This window comes from Lepisma saccharinum, chromosome 15, assembly GCF_977018435.1.
Source record: "Lepisma saccharinum chromosome 15, izLepSacc3.1, whole genome shotgun sequence".
In the NCBI taxonomy this organism is placed as follows: Eukaryota; Metazoa; Arthropoda; class Insecta; order Zygentoma; family Lepismatidae; genus Lepisma; species Lepisma saccharinum.
In genome coordinates this window covers 78961870-78984236 of record NC_139243.1, presented here as the reverse complement: position 1 = coordinate 78984236, position 22367 = coordinate 78961870, and the positions used below count along the sequence as shown (strand labels likewise).

Below are 22367 nucleotides of genomic sequence, written 5' to 3'. Positions count from 1 at the left end.
GGCATTTGATTGATTGATTGATTTGGTGTTTTAAGTCCACTTTATGCACAGTAAGGCTCCTCCGGGTATCGAACCCGGGACCCTTTGATTACAAGACGACGACGCTACCACTGCGCCATCGGGGAGGCCCCTCATGTAGGACAGAAAGCTGTTTTTTATACCATTGATTATATTGAATGTAACATAGACTGTAAGCTTAACTGTAACCCTACTTAACAACAACAACGACAATAATAATAATAGTTGTTGTAGCTTGCGGTCTGTATTTCTCCATTCGAATTACATCAACTCTTTCCAGAAATCTCAGGGGGACAAGTGTCCCCCCCGGCCCTATGCTGCGGGCGCCCTTGTTAATCATCAAATGAAGGACTGTGTTTGTAGTTACATTGTAAACACTTAAAATAACTTCTTTAAATACTTATTTGTTGTTCGCTACTTGAAAATCTCTCGGTTAGGCCAAGCATTTTACAGTTGCCAGAGCCAGTACTGCGACTATGATATTCTCCGAAAGAACAGCCACCTTCAAGTGGGGACTCGAACCCGTGACCTTCGGTGGCGAGACCGAAAGTCGACCACATACCACGCTCGGCTACCGAGCCGTTTTTAAAACTTCGGGAGAACGTAATGTGACTTTCCATATCTAAACAAACAATATTAAGTGATACCTCACATAACGTTTTGATATTTTAAATATGAGCCGAATATTTTGAGTCTTCTTACTACTCTCTTCTCACAAGGATTGTAAATAATTTTCGACAACCTGCATCGTCTTTTTTATAATGCTTTTAAGAATCTTACATATCTTCGTACTCGGAGGCGCAACCACGAATTTTTGTCTGGGGGGGCAAGTGCCAGGATAAACGTACCCATAATAATAATAATTTAAATAATAATGTTATAATAATAACATAATAAAACAATAATTTTAATAATAATGTTATTATAATTATTATTATTGTTATTGTTGATTTGCGTTATTTTACTTCGGTTCTTGTGCCACTTTTGGCTAATTTGCGAAGATGGGGATGAGTGATGACGACATTGATGAATGACACTTACAAACTTCCATTCCGAAGCTGGGATTCGAACCGCGGACCAACATTATTATTATTATTATTATTAGTAGTAGTAGTAGTAGCAGTATCAAAGACGTAATTACCCTCGTAAATTATGCAAAAAAAAGATAGGATAGAATTGGTGCTGAAGCATTTGTGTTCGAACAAACTATTTGAATTATTTTTTGAACACGTTCAATTTCACATTAGTAATGGAAAACAAGCACACGCACACTATTTTTCATAGACAGAAAATGCTTGATAAATACATTCCAAATATAATTCTTTTTTATATTAACATGTATAACTTTCATGCACGATATATGTTTCACACATATGCAACATGGAGCGACTTGAACACTAAATTGTGTTCGTATTCAAAGTTTCTTTAATACATGTTATATACAACACTCTGTACATTACGCATCCAATTCATGCATCTCACAATGAACCAACAGAAAAATTACATAAATTGTCTCTCAAATGTGCACGCTCCCTTCCCTCAAAACATGCATTTAGAACACAATCAATGGTCTTATTTCTCAGTCTGTTAATGCATTACAGAGAACAATGACATATTGCGAACGAAGCGAGCAAGAAAATTTTTGGGATCCATTTTTTTTGCAGGCTGAAATCAATATATTTTTCATGGGACGCCAATGCATTCTCTCTTTTACAACTTTTGTGCCTCCCCGATGGTATAGTGGTAACATCGTCGCCTTGTGATCAAAGGGTCCCGGGTTGGATACCCAGTGGAGGCACATGCTACCGTGATTCGGATCGCACTTTAAACTGTAGGTCCAGTCCCGATTAGCCTTTCTGCGCATAAAATGGACTTAAAACCAAAAATAAATATATCAATCTTGCAACTTATTTTCATTTATGTAGATCGTTCGGTGCCCAGGGCCGACGCCTGAACTTGATAAGACTAAGAAATTGCGAGCGAATTGAGGAAGAAAATTTTACAAAAAGTATTTTTATTGACATAAAATTTGAAGTTGTGAACAGTAATTACCCCCTCTAGATACACTTGGCCGTTAATGTTTGCCCCCCTTGCCCCCCTATTACTCATTTCAGTCCAAGGTTGGAGGGGGGAAATGTACCCCCTTCCCCCTGTGGTTGCGCCACTGTTCGTACTAAGAAATCGTGTAATGAAAGACGAGAAAACGTACTAAAAATGTCTTGCATCAACTTTTATAATTAAGCGCGCGTAATGTTGATGACGAAATAAACCGGAAGATACAAAAAGTATCAGCAAAACAGAATTACATAAAATCAGACAGATGAAACCACGCGCCCCATGTTCCTACGATACTGATACGGACCTGTTGTCTGATCGAAATCAGTCCGCTTGCCTTCAGTTCACTGTTGCCAATCCAGCTCTTTTGGACCCAGATCTGGCTCTTTTTGCGCACTCATTCGGCCTCTTGAATTTCGAACTGCTCCATGGTGCTTTTAGCTCCACGAGGATAAATTTAGCTCCAATGCTATCTTTTTTAGTATTATAGTGTCAATAAATTCGTACCCACAGGATGTTATATCTAACACTGTTCGCTCAGAGCCGAGAGATAACGAAGTAAGGATCACATGTGTCAGACGAGTGGCTTGTCGAGGGAGGTAGGGATGTAGCTTCTAACTTAGGTTCTTCGAGCAACAGATGCAACTCCGTAGGAGCTACATCCCAACCTCCCTCGGCAAGCCACTCGTCTGACACATAACAGACACAGAGCCACGACAATTGAGGGCTATGGATGGCGATCGATGCTCCAGGTTTTTGAGTCGACAACGACGCTTTTCTACAACTTGCATAAATTGTGACGAGACGCCCAATGTTATTAACCGTATTCACGTTATTGGTGTTAAAACCTCGATACAAATGCAAGTATTCAAAATTCAACTGCGAAACCCACTTAGCGGTACCAGCCACTACCCCATATCGTATCGTGCCTTGCGCGACCCTCCCCCCCCCCCCCCAAAAAAAGAAATAGTTGATAATTCCATGAAAATTTGTCCTGAATATGCATTTTACACTTATATTAGAGATGTATTGAGCATCTCGGACACTTGCCCGAGACCTCACAAGTGCGATTTATTACAAATTTAAAGGATGCTGGTTCTTTCAATTAAGCAAGTAATTGGAATTTTCTTGACTTCATGGATTGTTCTGACACACTTAAATATATCCAAAATTACGGAAATCATAACCAAAGTAATGCATAAAAATCGTACTCAAATTTTTAAATCAAATTATTTAATTGTAAAATGAAATCATGAAGTGAAAATATTATTCTATACGCAGCAATGTAAATTAACGCAGCAACAAAATTAAATGAGAAGTCAACAAAAGAGAATTATGCTAAGTTATTGTATGTGATTGAAAAGTGCCACTTTGATAGCTAATAAAATACAATGAATGCCGCACAAGTGGCACATCGGAATTGAAAAGAATCACTAATTAGGAAACTTTTATTAACCAAGAAATATATAAACCTTTTTTATTAATTGTATTGATGCTTATATTGTGATTTCAGACTAAGGAACAAAAATCTATTATTTTCAGAATTGTGAAAAATTTTGATTATAGGCCCCAAGTATATTGTACGCCCTAGGTCCCGCACGCAATAGGGCAGGCCCAATGTGAAGATGGCATAATATTGATCCCAGGGAATCCTTTATTTTCGATTTCATACTACCGTCGGAGGATTGAAGGAGGTGGTATCGCCTGATCGATAAACTAAGAACAAATTGTCATTGCTTTAAAGTTAGTGGTAATAGCAGCTCCTTTCCCTTGAAACCTAAAGTTATCCTAGGAGCAGTTTATCGCACCTCCGGAAATCTAACTCCTGGATGAAAGTAATTTTTAGCTATTTTATGCTCATCCGATTTGGCAACACTGCTGCGATTGTCTTCTGTTATGCTGGCAGAAGTCTTTCGCCGAGTGACCGGCCCAATCGAAGTGAAGTGCTTTTCGTGTTTTTGCTTACGTAGTTTGACATCGTCTTGTGTCATCTGTCCTGTGTTTCGCAGTTCGATGTTATGTGTGCATCGAAGTGCTAATTTCAGTGATAACGAATCTACATCAAATTCCAGTCTTACGAACAGTCTTGCTGGTGAAAAAGTGAGTATTCGATCTTTCTGGTTCGCCCAATTTTCTTGGTAATTTCTTTCGCTTGACCTACTGTACCTCTCGAAATGATGTTGAATTCTTTCTTAATCGATAGATTTCGATGTTCTATGTAACATAAAATTTGATTTAGGGCTTGGAAACCACAAATGAAAGAGATATTTGATCCCAAAGTACGGCCTGCGTAAGTAAAAAAAACTGTTAATAAAGCAAATTCACAGTTTCTTATTCGTAAAAATCGGTTGAATTTGAATGCACGCCAAAGTAGCGAACTAACACGTGCAAATGATAACGTTACCAAACTTAGCACTCCCAACGTATCAAAAACGTCGAAAATTGGCTGCCAGCATTTAAACATTTACTCCTAACCTCGTAAAATTATCAATAGTTCAGGACCTCCCCCTTCTAATGAAATGATAGTTTCACTTGTTTTGGTGTCGGACGTTTTCAGTCCTTCGTGTTTGGTTTACTTTATTTCGTTATATACGTTAATGTTAAATAATTAATATAAATTCACAGACTTGTATTTAATCTTTTGTTAGTATGAAGATGTAGGCAACGTTCTGTCTGGCATTGATTCAGATTGTCGTTGTGGGAGGATCTGTATTCTTTTGCGGGTGATTGATTTGATTTATTTTACTTCGCTTTTCTGCCACTTTTGGCTAATCGAGAAATGAAGTGTTCAGGCTGTGCTGCTTCAGGATAAGGAAAAAGAGTACTTTACTTCACCTTAACACATCTCCCGACTTAAAAACAACAGTAAACACAAACAACATTATTTTCATGAACCATGCAAGATTTTCACTTTTTAACTGCGGTACAGAGGGTTAAGGGTATCATTTCTTTTGTACCTAGTTTATTTGTTCCATGGGCCATATTTACGTTTTATATTTAGCACGAATAATGATTCATGTTGCAAACAATACAGTATGCTCGTACACATTATACACGTATTGATTTGATTGATTTGGTGTTTTAAGCCCACTTTATGCACAGTAAGGCTAATCGGGACTGGACCTACAGTTTAAAGTGGGATCCGAACCACTATGTGCCTCCACCGGGTTCGAACCCGGGACCCCTTGATTACAAGGCAATGACGCTACCACTGCGCCATTGGGGAGGCCCTATACACGTATTGAAACCAAACTAAATGCTAAAAGTTGTTTTTTTTTTTTTTTTTTATTTTTTTTTTTTTACATTATCTCTCTATCCAAAAGAATTCAAACCACGTTAACCGCTACTACTGCAATTGATCTGTGCTTTGGGGAAATATTATAAGGAAGTAAAAACTGTTTACATTTAGTTTAAAACGATGGAATAAGACCCCTTGCTTCATCTGTTCCGGAAATGTAGAAATGTACACAGTTTTAAAACGAGTTTTGAAAAATAGCCATACAATTTTACAAAATAAAAAGTTTAAACTTTTTACCCCCGAAATAACAAACTTACCAGTGCCACTGACCACCTAGATTGTTCATCGTATTGTCAGTGGTTTATCCAAAATTTTCCATCGTGGAGGGGGTGTAAGGTTTACCTTGCAAGCCATAAATAGGGCCTTTGTGAACAGTTTTAGCGGGTGCTGAGACAGTTTTGGCTGTGTGGATAAATTACTGCGTATTGTATTGAAGGAGTCCTAGGTTCGATTTATCGGTTTGGGGACAATTCAGTGGTTCGTATCCTGCTTAGGGTAGGCCAGTTCTGATGATCCAATCTGTGCATAAATTATGCATATAACGTATGACTTCATATGACAATAGAGTCTGCCTTCTGTGCAGTACGTGTTATAAGCCTAAGTTCAAGAGGGCTTGGAGTTCGAAACCTGGGCAAAGAATAGCGGTCTATTTGTGGTTTGTCATTTATTACGAATAGTCATACAGTCCGAATGAAACGTTTACCTACACTGATAAATGTAGTACCATGGCCTCCCAGATGGCGTAGTGGTAAAGTCGTCGCCTTGTAATCAAGGGGTCCGGGTTCGATACCTAGTGGAGTCACGTGGCACAGTGGTTCGGATCCCACTTTAAACTGTAGGTCCAGTCTGGATGAGCCTTTCTGTGCATAAACTGGACATAAAACATCAAATTAAATGCAGTAACGGTACGATTTTATAGGAAAGGGTTGGTGAGGGTCGTAACATACCACTTGTTACACATTACGTAAAAACAAAATAAGAACGTGAAATGGAGAAAACTCAAAATATAGAAGTGACTGCAAAAGAAATGAGGGTGAGTGACGGGCGACACCGCTTTTGACCCTCCATGTAGTTTCCAGTCAGTGGGGAAGGCCTGATATGTAACCGCCGCATGAAAGTTGATTGATGGGTTATTGCGTCGACAGAGAAGTTTGGTTGGGTGAGCTGAAGAGTGGGACAATCAATTTGACATGGATTCTGCTTTCTTCGGAGGCCATGGAGCTTCTCTTCTTTCATTCTCTGCCACTTTGTTCCTCTCGTTCCCCTTTGTCTACCTTTTCTCTGCACTCTCTCTCTCTCTTTCTGCCACTTGGTTTATTTTTTCCCCCCTTTTTCTATCTTTCGTATCTCTCACTCTTTCTTCCTTTATGTGTTTCTTTTCTCGCTCTCTTTTTCCAGCTCTTTTGTTTTCTCTGTCTCGTGTTGTTTCCCTTTCTTTTCCTTTCTTGCTGTTTCTCTCTCTTTTTCTTTCTCTGATTCCTTTTCTCCTTCTTTCTCAGTTATTCCATTCTTTCTTCCTTTCTCTGTTTATATCTTTGTTTCTCAATTTACTTATCTCTCCTCTTTATTTCTGTTTATTCCTTTCTTTCTTGGTTTATCTCTTTCTCTTTTCATTTATTACTCCCTCTCCTTTTTCCGTCGTATTTCTCTCACTTTCTTTGATTCTCTGTTTCTGCCACGGTGAACTACAGTCGGGCCGCGATAAGAGGCGGTGTGCAATCAGAACGCAGAACGGCAGAACGTGACCAAATTCTGTCTCCTCGTTGGCTGCCATGTGGCTGGGGGTTTTCTGCGTTGCCACGTTCGCACAAACAGGCAGACTGGTTAATCAGCTGTTGGCAAGCTGGGGAAAAAATAAAACGTCACGCAAAATTAAGCACGTACGTATCAGTATGCTAATATATGTTATTTCCGTCGTTAAGTGATAAATTAACGAATCTAGAAGTTTGAATCTGAAGTTTCTTGTAGGTTAACGTTAACTTCCCGTGTGAATTTTACTTTTTGGCAAGCATGAAACATTTTCTCTTTCTGCTCGACACAGCAACCGAAAACCTTCACTGAAAGAACCTTTGTTGTGTTTTTATTATGGTACATTGCAAGCATCAGCTACCGGCATCTTTTTACTTGTGTTGTATTGTATCACAATTACCTACAAAAGAAAATGCCTCTTGTGTTATGAACAACTGTGGCAAATCGTTCTCCTTTGATTTCATGCCGCATCTCTTTGCCTTTGTCACACCGCGACGTTCGTCTTTTTCACAACTCGATACCGACCGCAGCTATGCCAGCATATTGTTTTTGTATACGAAACTCACCGTTTGATATGTAACGACATGGAATTTATTCTTCTGTGACATTGTTGAAGCTTCAGAACGTATGTATTTCTTAGAAATTACGTATAAACAAATTGCGTACAACTTGGTTTCGTTAACACCTTTTTAAATTATATTTTGCGGAACCTACAAAAATTTACCTCTGAAACAGAATTTCAGAGAAGTGAGTTATTGTATTACAGAGAAGAATTTATCAAGAACAAATCGTGTGTGAATTGATTGATTGATTGAGTTGGTGTCTAAAGTCCACTTTATGCACACTACGGCTAATCTGGGATGGACCTACAGTTGGAAGTGGGATCGATCTTGTGTACCAATTAATTTCTTCTTTCCGACATTGCAGTACAATTTCTCCAAACAACTCTTACAAGCACACACACGAACGCCCGCTCACGCACCAGAGTATTCAATAAAGAAATCGGACTGAATATTAAAAGAAAACTCACTTCACTCAGCCAATAGCTCTCCGCCTATTAACGTTGTTCCTTCAAATATGAACAGAGTGGGAGTGAGAACAATGGAAGTGTCCCGTTGTTGACTGTTTAACCAGATGTTTAATCCTACACGTGTTTCTATGGGCTCGCGAAAATTCTGAAGAAGGTCAATCCGGCAACAGCGCGTCGCTACCAGAGTGGGTGGTTCCACGCTGGTTGCTAGCGCGTTCCGACTGTAGAGCCTGGAAGTAGTTTTAGCCAACTAAAATAACCTACACGTAAATATTCAAAAGTCTCCGGTGTTAATAGTAACTGAAAAATTCCTTACGTCATTTAAACCGTCAAGAAATAGTGATCACTTCTTCAGACGCAGCACGATCATTGGGTTGCCGCAATTCTACAATCTGCTGTACGCTCTGTAAAAATGTATATTACGTGTCGTTTCAATGAATATTGGAATAATATCGCTGCTGTGTGTTAGCGTATAGAACAAGGATTTTACATTCCCGTTCAGTAGGGTGACCAGACATACTTTTTTAAAGAGTATTATACTCTTTTAGAAGTTCATATACTCTATACTCTTTTCAATTTGCAAAAATCCCCAAATATACTCTTTTCCTTGCAATTTAATTTCATTCATTATTTTACGCGTAAAAATGCCTTAAAATCCACAGAACAGAAAACGTCAAGATGTCAACAAACTGAAGTATTTACTCCTTGACTCAAGAATTTCCTATGAACAATTTCAAGAGTCATTTTCATATTTCATCAACAAGCAAAACATATTTCAAATTCATTGGAATTTAATGATAATGATTCGGGCTGAGCCAATTCCACTTTGAACCGATGCCGATACTCTTACCGATTCCCAGCGATACCAATACTTGAAAATTGCAATAATTAAAATTTGTTCAAAATATTGATCAATATTGGTGTGTAAATATTCTCCTCCAATTATATGCATCAACATACCAAGAAATTTGCTTTAGAATATTCAAGAATTGCATCAGAATATTAAAATAGATATTATGTAATCACAAAATATAGTTTTTCGTGCAAAATTAGTGTAAAATAAAAAGGAAGTTTTTATTTTGCATAATTTCCAGGATAATTAGACTGTCAAGAAGTCGCGCGGGATTTTTGCGGACCCCGTGAAAGAGCAAAATGCCGGAGAGTATTGGCTGGTATCGGTAGCTGATTTTCAACCGATACTTTACGATACCACTGGTATCGGCCGATACCGATACATCGTCATCGATATCGGCTCAGCCCTAATAATGATATTTTTGAAACTTACTGTGCAATTTTAAAAGCCGTTGAAAAACATCTTGAAGATTGGGGGAAAGAAAAGAATCAATGATGGGTAAGTGGAGGTCAGTGTGCAAAGATTTAGTACAGGCTGGGTCAAATTTGAAAGCGATTGTGCCTCTTATAAAATTCTTGTTTACTCTGCCTGGTACAAATGTTGGTTGTGAAAGACTCTTCAGTGTTACTAAAACTTATGGGCGAGAGGAAAAAAGTACACTCCTGGTGTCAACACTCGAATAAGTAATGAAAGTGAAATTCAATGTGGACATGACCTGTGAAGAGTTTGGACTGGCAATAAAGTACGATTTAAACATACTCAAGAAAGCAAAATCATCCCAGAAGTATGAACGATGGTGCCATTGGTGAGAAAGTATTTGTAATTAGCTAATTACATTAGACCCCATAAGTAATTTGAATCTGTAGAGTGTAGGCCTATTTTGTAGGGGCTATAATAGAAGCAATAACAAATAGCCACCCTTATTTTCGTTTTCTTTTTATGTTTTGTGCATGCTCACCTTCAACCTATAGACTATACTCTTTTTGGACAACAAATATCTGGTTACCCTACGTTCAGCGTGTGCTTTGTATGACAATGGGGAAATACAGGAACCTTCATGTATTCGTGTGTTATTAACGAATTAGTATTAGGATAGTCGCTTATCTGTAGAGACCCAGTGAATCATGTTTTTTTATGACAAGGAAAGGGAGATTCCTTTCGCCCTCGGAGTGAAGGCGTTCGCCTACGCTATCTCTCCTTAATACGCTTATGTTGATATTGAAGTGCTTACTATTCCACGGGATTTGACTAGTGTTGACTTGTGAACGTAAAAGAATCAAACGGGAACTGAACAAGCAGAACGACACGTTGATGTGCAAGCAAAAATCGAAGAAACTAAATAATAATAAAAAAAACTGTACATTTTACGTGCATTATGATGAATATTCTTGCACCCCTATTTTCAGTACGCACTTTTAAATCCTTAATCATTGTGGTGTGAAACCAAAAGTTTGAGTGGCTTGTTTGAACTCTGCTCTTACCGGCGCCATTGAAGATGACTCCTACGAAATTCTTGTAAAGACAGGCTTTTAGTGGATTGTGTGTTCATCTCTTTAGTGTCTTAGCTGGCGACCTCAGTGTTCTCTTTCTCGTTTCGAGATGTAAATGCATGTCGGACTCGTCTTGATTTATAAATATCCATATCTTTCTTGTCTTGGTCTGTTCTCGCAAAATATCAGTGGCGAATCCAAAAGTTACATTTGGGAGGAGCGAATTTCAGCCCATCGAGAACGAATCTTAACCTACACTTGCACTGTTTTATATGAGCAATATGTCAAACTGTAAATAGAAGAACCAAGTTTCCATGATCCAAATATAAACTGTAGCTCTGCCAACCCCCGTGGTGGAGTGGTTAGCACATCGCGCTACGACGCCAGGGGTCCAGAGTTCGAATACTTGCCTGAGCATGGATGTTTGTGAGTGTCCATTCATCAATTTCATCATATCATTACTCATCCCCATCTTCACAAATTAGCCAACAGTGGCACAAATAGCGAAGTAAAATAAAGCAAATCAATCAATTAAACTGTAGGTCCAGTTCCGATCAGCGTATCATGAGCGTAAACTGGACTTTGATGAAAGTTAAAAAAAACAACCTTGAGGTGTTAAATTCGGTGATAAAAGACAGGCCATTCGAATCTTCAAAAATGTTATGCATAATAATATCTGTAAGTCCAAAAATCTGGCAGTTGGGAGGGGCGATATCCACTATCGCCCCCGCTCCATGGATCCGCCCCTGGAAAATACACACTGTAAGTAACACATAGCAAGCCTGGTCAACCCACCGTACTTGAGGAATAGCGCTCTCGTACGCAATGAAGAGCGAGCAGCGCTGCTGCATCGTTTTAAGAGGGCCGCAAAAGAGGCATCGTCGGTCGCGTTCGTGCAGGGGGGGAAACCTCTCGTGATCTTCTTCGCGAGTGACAGTGAAATGTGGTGTTGAAATCTTAGCTGAAGAAATAGGAAGTGGCTGCTTCTTACCTCTCAGTGCCACAGACTTCCCACTTCTGTGCTGCTCATTGGCCGTGAGTTTGTTCTGAAGTCTGAATTATCCTGTGAGTTATGCACATCACGGAAAATTGGTAAATTTTGCTCTAAATAATCAAGAAGCAGAAATGGACTCTTATACCGGGTGTTTCATAAATAATGGGAGGTTAGAAAAGTTTATTGCAAGTAAACTATTGAACTTACGTTAATGAAACCAGTCCAGAACGAACAAGGAACTCAAACAGTTTGTGCGTGTATGTTTTGTTAAGCTGAGAGTTCATATCCCTGCCGCTAGGCGACACTGAAATCGCCCACATCACTCACAGTGCTTTGTGCAATGTTTAGGTCCTCAAGATCACGGGACCTTACACCGTGCGACTTCTTTTTGTGGGGTTGCATCAAAGGCAGGGCATTCGTCTCATCGATGCCACGTGATATCGCAGCCCTAAGGGAGCGTATCATCGCAGTGATAGAAAACTAGTGTGGCTAGAACTAGACTATCGTGTCGATGTGTACCGTGTCACCCGTGGTGCACACATTGAACATTTGTAGGTGTACAAAGAACCGAGTTCCTCGTTCGTTCTGGACTGGTTTAATTAACGTAAGTTCAACACTTTACTTCCAATAAATGTTTGTAACCCCTCCATTATTTACGAAACACCCGATACACGAACAAACTAAATACTCTATAAATAACTACTTAAATGTATTAGAACGAAAATATTTAAAAACACACCAATTGATGACCAAGGCAGTTTATTAAGATATAAAAACACTTAATATGTAACGTTTCAACCCTGTATCAGGGTCTTCCTCAGACGAAGAACTAAACTTTTTTAAAAAACTTTAGTCCTTCGTCTGAGGAAGACCCTGATAACTGCTTTGGTCAGCAACTTAGTGTTTTTAATATGGAAACAAGGCTTAATTATATTACAATTGAAAATATTTAGTGTATTAAGTGTAAGTTTAAATCAAATTGATGGTTATATTCACTATTTTAACACCGAAATACCATTTTTTTCACAGCTTTTGATTCCGAAATATTCCCAGTTTTCGTACCGAGGTCTTCATCTTATATATGCGGGTCTTATGCCTGATAATACTTATGCACCGTGCTGCTACCTGTTGACCTACCTCTTAAGCAGCGAGAGTTTCCGAGAACAGCCGAGCGTGGAGAGGAGGATCTCCCTCTCGATGGGGACGTTGCTTTCGAGGTACCTCTTCCACGCGAAGTCCCACTCGTTGATGCTTCCATGCTCCACGGCGGTGCAGTACACCACGCGCTTCAGGTTGGGACTCACCCTGCGAAAGGAGGAGCAGAACGTTATTTGGATAGGAGGATCTACCGGTTAGGGGGCTTTCAGACAGAAGCGACAAGCGAACCCTCAGTAATCAGTGCAACCCTTTGGTGTCACTCTGTGTAAAGCCCCACTGTCGTCTCGCCTGTCGTTTCGGTATGAAATCTTCCCTAACCGCAACGTGACGCGCTGCGAACTCTTTTGTGTAGGCTGAAGGGGCTCGTGTCGCTTGTCACTTCCGTTTGAAACTCCTGTTCCACTTGCCACTTATCGCTTATCACTTCCGTCTCAGAGATTTCATCTGAAGCCACAGGGAGGATTCGCACCGAAGTCACAAACCCTTTACTTTATGGCAGCTTTCAGACCGAAGCGACAAGCGACGCACGACACTTGTCGCTTGGAAGCGAACTTTCGGTAATCAATTAAACGTTTCGAACCGAAGCGGCACAGCAAGCAGCACGTGTCGCTCCTACTGGGCCGTTTTCTCATTGGCGTGCATCGTGTTGCCTTGATCTGTTTGCGCATGCGCGGAGAATGTTTCGCTTTACACTGAAGGGCACCGTGTCGCTTGTTACTTGCCACCTCGGTGTGAAATCTTCCTGTTACTTGTCGCTTCGGTTTGAAAGCTCCCACAAGTGACACGCACGGGACCTCCCCGATATCGTAGCGGTAACTTCGTTGCCTTGTAATCAAGGGGTCCCGGGTGGAATGTTGTGGAGGCCCATAGTGGTTCGGATCCAACCTTAAACTGTAGGCTCAGTCCCGATTAACCTATCTGTGCATAAGGTTAACTTAAAACAACAATTCAACTTCAACTCAAGCCCCAGCATCTACTCACGGATTCTGGACTCCTGGGTTCTCCTGCTTCATCCAACTCCTGAAGAGGCTCTCGGACGACGTGATGCAGTCCAGGATCTCCACCCGACACGCCCACTGGAGGATCTGCTGCCGCTGCAGCGTCTCTTCCAGGCTGTCGTCGTCGTGGGATCTGAACCCAAGCTCCTCGTACATCGGGGTCAGCAAATTCCCAAGGTATTTCTGTAAGATGTCATTATATGAAGTGACAAGATGAAGATAAGAATACATGGAATACATTGATTGGGGCACACAATAGAAAACATTGGCATTAGCAGATTTAGCGGGAGGAGCACCTGCCCCACCTAAAAGTATCTAGCATTGTATTGCATAAAACAAAAAATGTTCGAGAAAATGTTTTCCATGTAGAAAAATTCCAAGTTTAGCTCAAATACATTTAATCGGGACTAGATTTAGTAGACACTTAAATAAGTCGACGCCAGAATTCGAATCCAGGACCAGTATTTTTCCCATGTATGTAAAAAGTTTCGCTGAGGAAATTAATTATCAAGCTTCTTCCTTTCTACTTGTATAATCATTGTTAATGCAAATAACGTAGACCAACTTCAATTTCACGAGCCTGCCCCCGTGGCGGAGTGGTTAGCACATCGCGCTACGACTCCAGGGTTCGAATCCTGGCCTGGGCATGGATGTTTGTGAGTGTCCACTGTCCATTGATCAATTTCATCACATCATCACTCATCCCCATCTTAGCAAATTAGCCAAAAGTGGCACAAGATGCGAAGTAAAATAAAGCAAATGAATCAATCAATCAATTTCACGAAAGTCTACTTACTAATGCTTCGAATTAAAGGATCATGAGTGGAGGTAGATTGTACAGTCACGGACACGTCTGAATTGTATCAACTGTTGGGTTTGTTTGTTACAACCAAGAAGTATCCGTGGTTGTACAATGGTTCGTGTTACACTTTGGAGATCTGCGCCAAATTATCTCATTTGACTAAAAATTGGATCTGAGACGAACCCTCAGACGGGTCCATATAATATTAGGCTGTTTTTAATATGTCGAAAAATCTTCACATTATATTTCAAGTGTTAGATCTCTCATGAAGTCACAACATATTTGGTTCCCCTCCCAGAACGGAAAAAGCCTAGATGCACTTACAAGTTGAATTTATTTAAATCAGGTGATTTTCTTAAAAAAAATCACTGATTTAAATCACTTTAAAGAAATATTTTATAGAATAATGTACATAAGTAATTTGCAGATATCAGAAGCACTTTTGGTGAAAGTACATTAATCTCGTAATCATTTAATGGCGTTTATTAGGCTCTAAGATAGGAAAATAAAGGAAAGAAAATATATGTACTGATGGGGTGAAGCTCATACAAAAGGAAATTTTAATATTTAAATTGTAAACACACTTTAATTTCTCTTGATTTAAAATTCAATAATTTTTGTAGGCAAAAATAGTTAAAGAATTGTCAAATTTGTGATAACATGTGGACGTAATACCACATATCCCATGAATATCCAGACGTCCTATGCATATCCAGGACGGGATATCCCATAGACGTCCCATGGACTGGGTATCCATGGGACGTCCATGGGGTATTCACAATATCCATGGTGGGGCCTCCCCGATGGCGCAGTGGTAGCGTCGTCGCCTTGTAATCAAGGGGTCCCGGGTTCGATACCCGGTGGAGGCACATAGTGGTTCGGATTCCACTTTAAAACTGTAGGTCCAGTCCCGATTAGCCTTACTGTGCATAAAGTGGACTTAAAACACCAACTCAATCAATCACAATATCCATGGATGTGATCCGGACATTGTGGATATCCTATGGACGTCTCTTGGAGATGTGTGATGTATGGGAAGGAAGGAATGAATGAATGAATAAAAATATTTGGGTACGTCAGCCCTTATTACCATTTTACACCCTTCTAAGTATACAAGGATAAATCCACTTACCTAAAACTCCTTACCGTAGATTTAGAAAAGGAGTGTAAGAAGCTTCCGGAGAAAGCATCCCCCCTTTTACTGCAAGCTTGTAAAGGAAGCTGCACGGGCCAAATAGAACACATGGAAAATGTAAGATTAGGCTAAAAGATTTCCTCAGGGACAGTAGAAGAGGCTACTATTCTAAAAAAAATCTAAAAAAAATTGCTAAAACTCTGTCATCATCTCCCAGCATGGATGATAAGTCTTTTGAATTCCTAGAACTCTTACCGCAAAGGCCAAATTCCCCGAATACTGCTTGGTGAGTTTGAATAGCCTCTCCACGTTGGTGAGGGCAACCTTCCAAGGCACGTAGTCCTTCTCGCGGGACAGGTAGGAGAGGATGATCATCGCCAGGTGGTAGTCGAGGTCACCCGCTCGAGCGAGCTTCATGGCGTCGTCGACGATGACTGCTCTGTTCATGGGGGGGATCTTCTGGTACTCCTCCGAGTTCAGGTAGCTCGCCAGGAGGTTCCAGTTGGTCAGGTCGTAGTTCACCTTGTACAGACCTAATAGGGTGGGAAAAATGTTACATCGTTCTTAATATTCTATAACAGGTGATCTGACGTCATGTTGGGCCAAGGTCATTCAAGGCAATTCAGTGTCAAGTCAAGGTCACGTCAAGGTCATTCCAGGTCACGTCAAGGTCAATGGGCATCCAAGAACAAATCAAGGCCATTTAAGGTCATTCAAGTTCAAGGCAGGGGCATTCAAGACCAAATCAAGGTCATTTATAGCCATTCAAGTACAAGTCAGTGGCATTTAAGACCAAATCAAGATCATTTAAGGTCTTTCAAGTTCAAGTCAGGGGCATTCAAGACCAAATCAAGGTCATTCAAGTACAAGTCAGGGGCAACCAAATCAAGGTCATTCAAGTTCAAGTCAGGGGTAACCAAATAAAGGTCATTTAAGGTCATTCAACTTCAAGTCAAGGGCATTCAAGACCAAATCAAGGTCATTTAAGGTCAAGTCAAGGTCATTCAAGGTTATGCAAAGTTTTAGCTAAAACCATTGAGTTTACCATTGTAAAGGGTAACTTTTAGAATCGTGACAGCACTTATAAAACAAAATTGTGATGTGTATCGTACATCAATGTAAACATGAGATTTCGGAGAATACGTCGGTATATGACATATACCTTACAGAGCATAAGGTAAAGAATAAATGAATTAGGAAATAGAGTAAAGCGAATGCTTCTACCGGCTTCCGACCTGAAACGACAGCCAATAGGCGGCGTCGCTGAAGTCACGTGAGGCTCCTGAATTCCGATCATCCCTAGCGGCAGCGTCACTCTCGTTGGATACGAGTCGAGCTCGTCTGTGTTCGGAAGTGGCTCGGATGCAGAATGGCTGGAATTTCTTTAAAAATGCATGATTTTCATTTTACATTTAACTGATGCTCTGTAAGGTATGTATAATCACAGATAAACTGTACACACCTAAACATGCAGTAATCATCAACAGTAACACAGTTTGCTTCTAACAACAGTGTCATTTACAATAACACATTAACAATCAAAATATCTTTTGTTGTGTTCTCTCTTGTTCACACTTTATGTTTCTTCTTCTTATTTGTTATTTGAAGATTCTTTGCAACACTCATTCATACAGCATTGTACAGTGGGGTCCATGAGTATTACCGTGCAAATTGTCCATGTCATTAATTTTGTCTTACATCCTAAAATGTATTTTTCTGCTACTTTTGGCTATTTTTTCCCCATTTTTTCATTATTTTATTGTTATGCCATCTATTGTTGTAGTTAACGCAAACAATTACACATCCGCTAACATTCTTTGAGTTGTTCTTTCGATTGATATCGGTATAAATTTCGTAATATACATAATTAAAATTTTGTGGTCGTTTATAATCACGGAATGTTTTTGTGGACACGGTGTATATCGAAGTATTCTCCGAAATCTCATCTTTACATTGATGTACGATACGCATCACAATTTTGTTTCATAACTTCTGTCACAATACTTAAAGCTACCCTTCCCAATGGAAAATTCAATGATTATCAAGAGGAGAAAATGATGTGTCCGTTTTGTTTGGACTCTAGTCGCGATCAGTCGTCTGCTGTGACATCACCACTAATATTATCCATTAAGAATGTGTGGTGAAAATTTTGCAAGTTCTTACCCCTTCCTCCTATGTTGAGGACGACCCACTGGTCCCTAGCTGGGAGGCCTCCGATGACGACAGATGCCTCGCCGTTCATCCACTGCGACGGCAGGGTGCTCGAGAAGTCCGGCAGCTCCTCCGTTGCGTAGGTGATGGGCACCCACCAGCGGGGTTCCTCCGTGTTGTTCCTGCGCGGGTGGAGGAAGAAGCGCCTCTGGAAATGGAAACAGCCAGCATAGTTGAGCAAGGAACAACAGTATGCCGTCAGTTATTTCAAATACTTCGGAATCAATCTTTACTTTATTTCCCACATCTATATTGTCAATATCGTGTATGGACGAGCTTACCGTCGGCATCTGTTTAAACAATACATTTAGCAATTGAAGGGCATTTAGCAGTGGCGATGCTACATAAAGGGCAACTAGGGCACTGCCCCACAACAATTTTAACATAAAAAGTTCATCTGAAGAGACGATCGGTATACGCGTAAATATTTTTTTTGTTTTTTTCCCTCAACCCCTACGTTGCTGCAACCAGACTTACAGGGTATGCACCCTGTGCGAGGTTAATATATTTCTCCGTCCTGTTGGAGAGAGTAAAATCTCGGCTCTGCCCCGGAGACGTGACGTCACTGACTGATCCAAACATTTACAGCATAGGCAAGGGACGGTCCCCTCACAATGGAAAAGCGAAAAAATTCGTAGCCGTCTCTGGGCAGGGAACGAGGTGCCCTGCCCATTCATGTTTGCCTCTTTCACCGTTCAGTGTTTCCAACGCTTGGCAGGCAGTTCATTCGTTCTTCAAGCCTGCAGCAATGAGATAGAAAAAAATCCCTCGAATGCTTTTATTCGCGCTTGTTCCGGCGACCTGAAAAGTTGACAACACTTTTTATTGCACAAACTAGTCCCTCGTATTTTTAAAAAGATCCTCCTTTCTTCCCATTGTAATACGGATTTGGATTTGAGTTAGTGTGTGAGTTTGCGTTGCGTTCCGTCTGTGCGTATTGGTCGCTTATGAAATAATTAGTTTTTCGCGATTTTATAGTTACTGTACGTGTTTATTTATTTGTGTAATTGTGTCTGTGTTCCAGCAACTTGACATGCAGAATATCTTCGTAAGTATAAACGAACTTTTTGGGGGTACATGGCCAATGTAAAGTGTTGTAACTGAACTTAACGCTGCATCATCTTCCTAGTTAGTCATTGATATTAGTGGATACTTGGTGAATATGACATTGAATCATGTAGAACTTTAATATCTACGCCTTTCAATTCATTGACAATGGAAGAGAAACTGCAGTGTAACATTTTTCTAATCATTCCAGTATCTACCCAAAGTTTAGTCACTGCAAGCGTATAGGGTTCCGACGTCAGTATTCGAGTTTTTTTTTATTCATGTAATTTGTTCCATATGTTGCTGATTTTTCGTATTCCTACGTAGTGAGCATTTAATGCTCTTTGGAGAGATATCTTGATCAGAATGTTAATTTTATTCCAAATTGTTCGAACAATTTACTTACTCCATATCAAGGAACTCCCCTCAAAAACCTTAAAGAGGAATATAGAGGTAAACTGCCCCCCCCCCTCCCTACCCAAAAGAAAAATGTGCCCTGCCTGACTGAAAAGGCACGCGCCGCCCCTGGCATTTAGCAGTCTTAAGTGACATTTTGGTTATTTTCAGTTACAAAGTAAAATGTGCCATCCTTCAATTTCTGAGTAAAATTGCCGTGTCATACTGTACAATTTGCATTGGACTGAGTGAAGCCTTGTGAAATTTGTAAACACAACACGAAAATAATTTATCTTCAGTATAGCTTCTAATATTTTTTTTCTTCATAAATTCATAAATCACCAAAATGTCACCATGTTTTACATGCATGTTCAGTACCGATTAGCCTTACTGTGCATAAAGTGGACTTAAAATACCAAAATCAACCAACCAACCATGTTTTACACCCGAACCCTTCAATTGATTGAATTTTAAAATTTCGGGCACGTCAGCACTCAGGCTATTTTGCACACGTCACATTATACGGGGTCCAGCCCCTTATCATAACTAAAATGAAACTAACATAATTGTAATATTTGAGCACTAAAATATTATTACTTAGGTTAAAAGCTGAAGCTGTAAAGGGGCTCTCAGCACAATTAAGGACAAAACACAGGACAACACAAACAAAATTATACTGGCCATGGGGCCAGTCGCCAGAGCCTCGTTAGTCTGCGGTCCAGTGTGTACTATGTGGAAGTGAGGTTGACAATTGAGTGTACTACGTTGAAGGGTCACCCCTCACATCCCGTTTAGCAAAGACAAGAAATATATCAAGAGCTGATGGGTAGTGTGATATAATCTAATGTTAAAGTCATGCATTATATAGTAAAAATTCCAAGCAAAATACCAGAAGAGTCAGTTATTCTTAGTAACATTACATACCGTTATTCGATCGGTTATGTAAACATGATTTCTTAGCCTTATACGTATGCATTACTGATACTGTTCTGCAGAGGCGTCTCGTGAACGCATGCGGTGCATGCTGCGCAAGCGTCAATTGTGGGAAAAAGGACAGCTTGCTCTGCGACGACATTCATGAGCATTTCTAATTTCTTCATATAGAAGAAGTATTTATTTTACACGAGAGCGCTAAACTAAGCTTACATTACATTTCTGAAGTGACGCATGCATCAATTGTGGGAAAATAATTATTACTTTCTTTCACTTCAGATCCAAGAAATGTAATATAAAATAAATACTTCTCCTATATGAAGAAATTAGAATGTAGAAATGCTCATGAATGTCGTCCAGAGTAAGCTGTCCTTTTCCCCAAAATTGACGCATGCGCAGCATGCACCGCATGCGTTCACGAGACGCTGTAATTTCGAGCGATGAGTATTGGGAAAACTCTGCTGATATAATTTAAGTTACCGCCAAGGAACCTACCTGCGTGACGTAAGCAGTCCCCTCCTCGTAGTTTCTGGTGACATTCAACACAGGGAAGCCTGGCTGCAGGGTCCAAGTGTCCAGAATTTCCTTGACGGTGAGTCCTGCGGGTAGTCTGTGGTCCTCGTACGCCTGCGCAGTGAAGGTGCCCCAGACCTCGTCCGTCTGGGTGTTTTGGAAGAGGTTGTCCTTCACGATCTTCCTCACAGCCGTGCGAAGCGTCTGCCCAGACAGGAAGCTGTGAGCCATCCACAGGATAATGGCACCTGATGGTAGGACGAGTCGGTGAAATCGATTGGAATGGATTGATTTGTTGTTTTAAGTCGACTTTATTCACAGTAAGGCTGATCGGGACTGGACCTACAGTTTAAAGTGGGATCCGAACCGCTATGTGCCTCCACCGGGAATCGAACCCGGGACCCCTTGATTACAAGGCGACGACGCTACCACTGCGCCGTCGGGGAGGCCTCGATGAAATCGAGAAAATTATCGTAAGCAATGTTTGGAAGTAAGTAGTTACAAGTAAGAGTTACTTTTTTGAGGAATTCTAACTGTAACTTGCTACTTTTAAAAGTTTTTTGAGGAATTCTAACTGTAACTTGCTAGTTTTAAAAGTTTTTTGAGGAATTCTAACTGTAACTTGCTAGTTTTAAAAGTTTTTTGAGGAATTCTAACTGTAACTTGCTAGTTTTAAAAGTTTTTTGAGGAATTCTAACTGTAACTTGCTACTTTTAAAAGTTTTTTGAGGAATTCTAACTGTAACTTGCTACTTTTAAAAGTTTTTTGAGGAATTCTAACTGTAACTTGCTAGTTTTAAAAGTTTTTTGAGGAATTCTAACTGTAACTTGCTACTTTTAAAAGTTTTTTTGAGGAATTTTAACTGTCACTTGCTACTTTTAAAAGTTTTTTTGAGGAATTCTAACTGTAACTTGCTACAGAAGGTCGTTTCACGTCCATGGTAACAAAGTTAGAACCCACCTCACCTTAAGAAAAACCGTGACGTCACGAGCGGTGGTACTCCACTTGATACCCCTGTCTTGCAGCAATGCCCCTGCAGCGGAGTTTCCATTGGAGGAGACTGCGTTGAAGAACACATTGGTCAAAACGATCATATTCCTCCTGACAAGCTTTAAAAATACCCTCAATTGTGCGGGGCCGTCTGCTTCCCAAGGCTCGTTTCAACAACGAAAACCCACAAAAATCCATGGAAGAGACATCGGGGGATTTCACAGGGATGTCTGCAAAGGGGATTGCATGAATGCCCGTTTCACGTGCCAACCGATCCATGTATGCCTGCGTGGACTTTGCCGTATGACTGGAAGCCTTGTCCTGGTGGATGACAACACGAGATGTGTCGCTGCTATAGAGAGAAGGAATATCATGTCTGTAAAGTGGCTCCAAAATATTCGTCTGGTAATAGACTGCATTTATTTTATCCTTTTTTTCCACTCTGGGCAGTGGAAGTTTGCCGTTATGGCAGTAACCACCAACAACCATGAACCCGCGTGGAAAACTTTCAGCACATTCACGTACCTACTCAGATCGACTTCTTGCATGACGTGGACGATAGTAGATGGCCTTTTTTTTTTTTACCACATCCCGACAGATACACCCATTCTTCATCCAGGGACACCTAATACTTCCAGCGGCCCCCTGCCAGATGGCGTTCGTAGAGCTTCCGACTGTTGGTCTTCCTGTCCTGGAC

The 22367-nt window shown here is 40.4% G+C and overlaps 1 protein-coding gene across 1 annotated transcript in view; it reads right to left on the bottom strand.

Moving 5' to 3' along the window:
• LOC145999353 (uncharacterized) overlaps nucleotides 1–22367 on the bottom strand; it is a 266207-nt gene that overhangs the window by 45668 nt on the left and 198172 nt on the right. The window contains exons 33-37 of the mRNA XM_083136293.1: nucleotides 20663–20928; nucleotides 17744–17939; nucleotides 15836–16113; nucleotides 13627–13826; nucleotides 12625–12792 (exon numbers count right to left, since the gene is read on the bottom strand). Of these exons, the coding sequence (XP_082992419.1) occupies nucleotides 12625–12792; nucleotides 13627–13826; nucleotides 15836–16113; nucleotides 17744–17939; nucleotides 20663–20928 (1108 nt within the window). The remainder of the gene's footprint in view (nucleotides 1–12624; nucleotides 12793–13626; nucleotides 13827–15835; nucleotides 16114–17743; nucleotides 17940–20662; nucleotides 20929–22367) is intronic.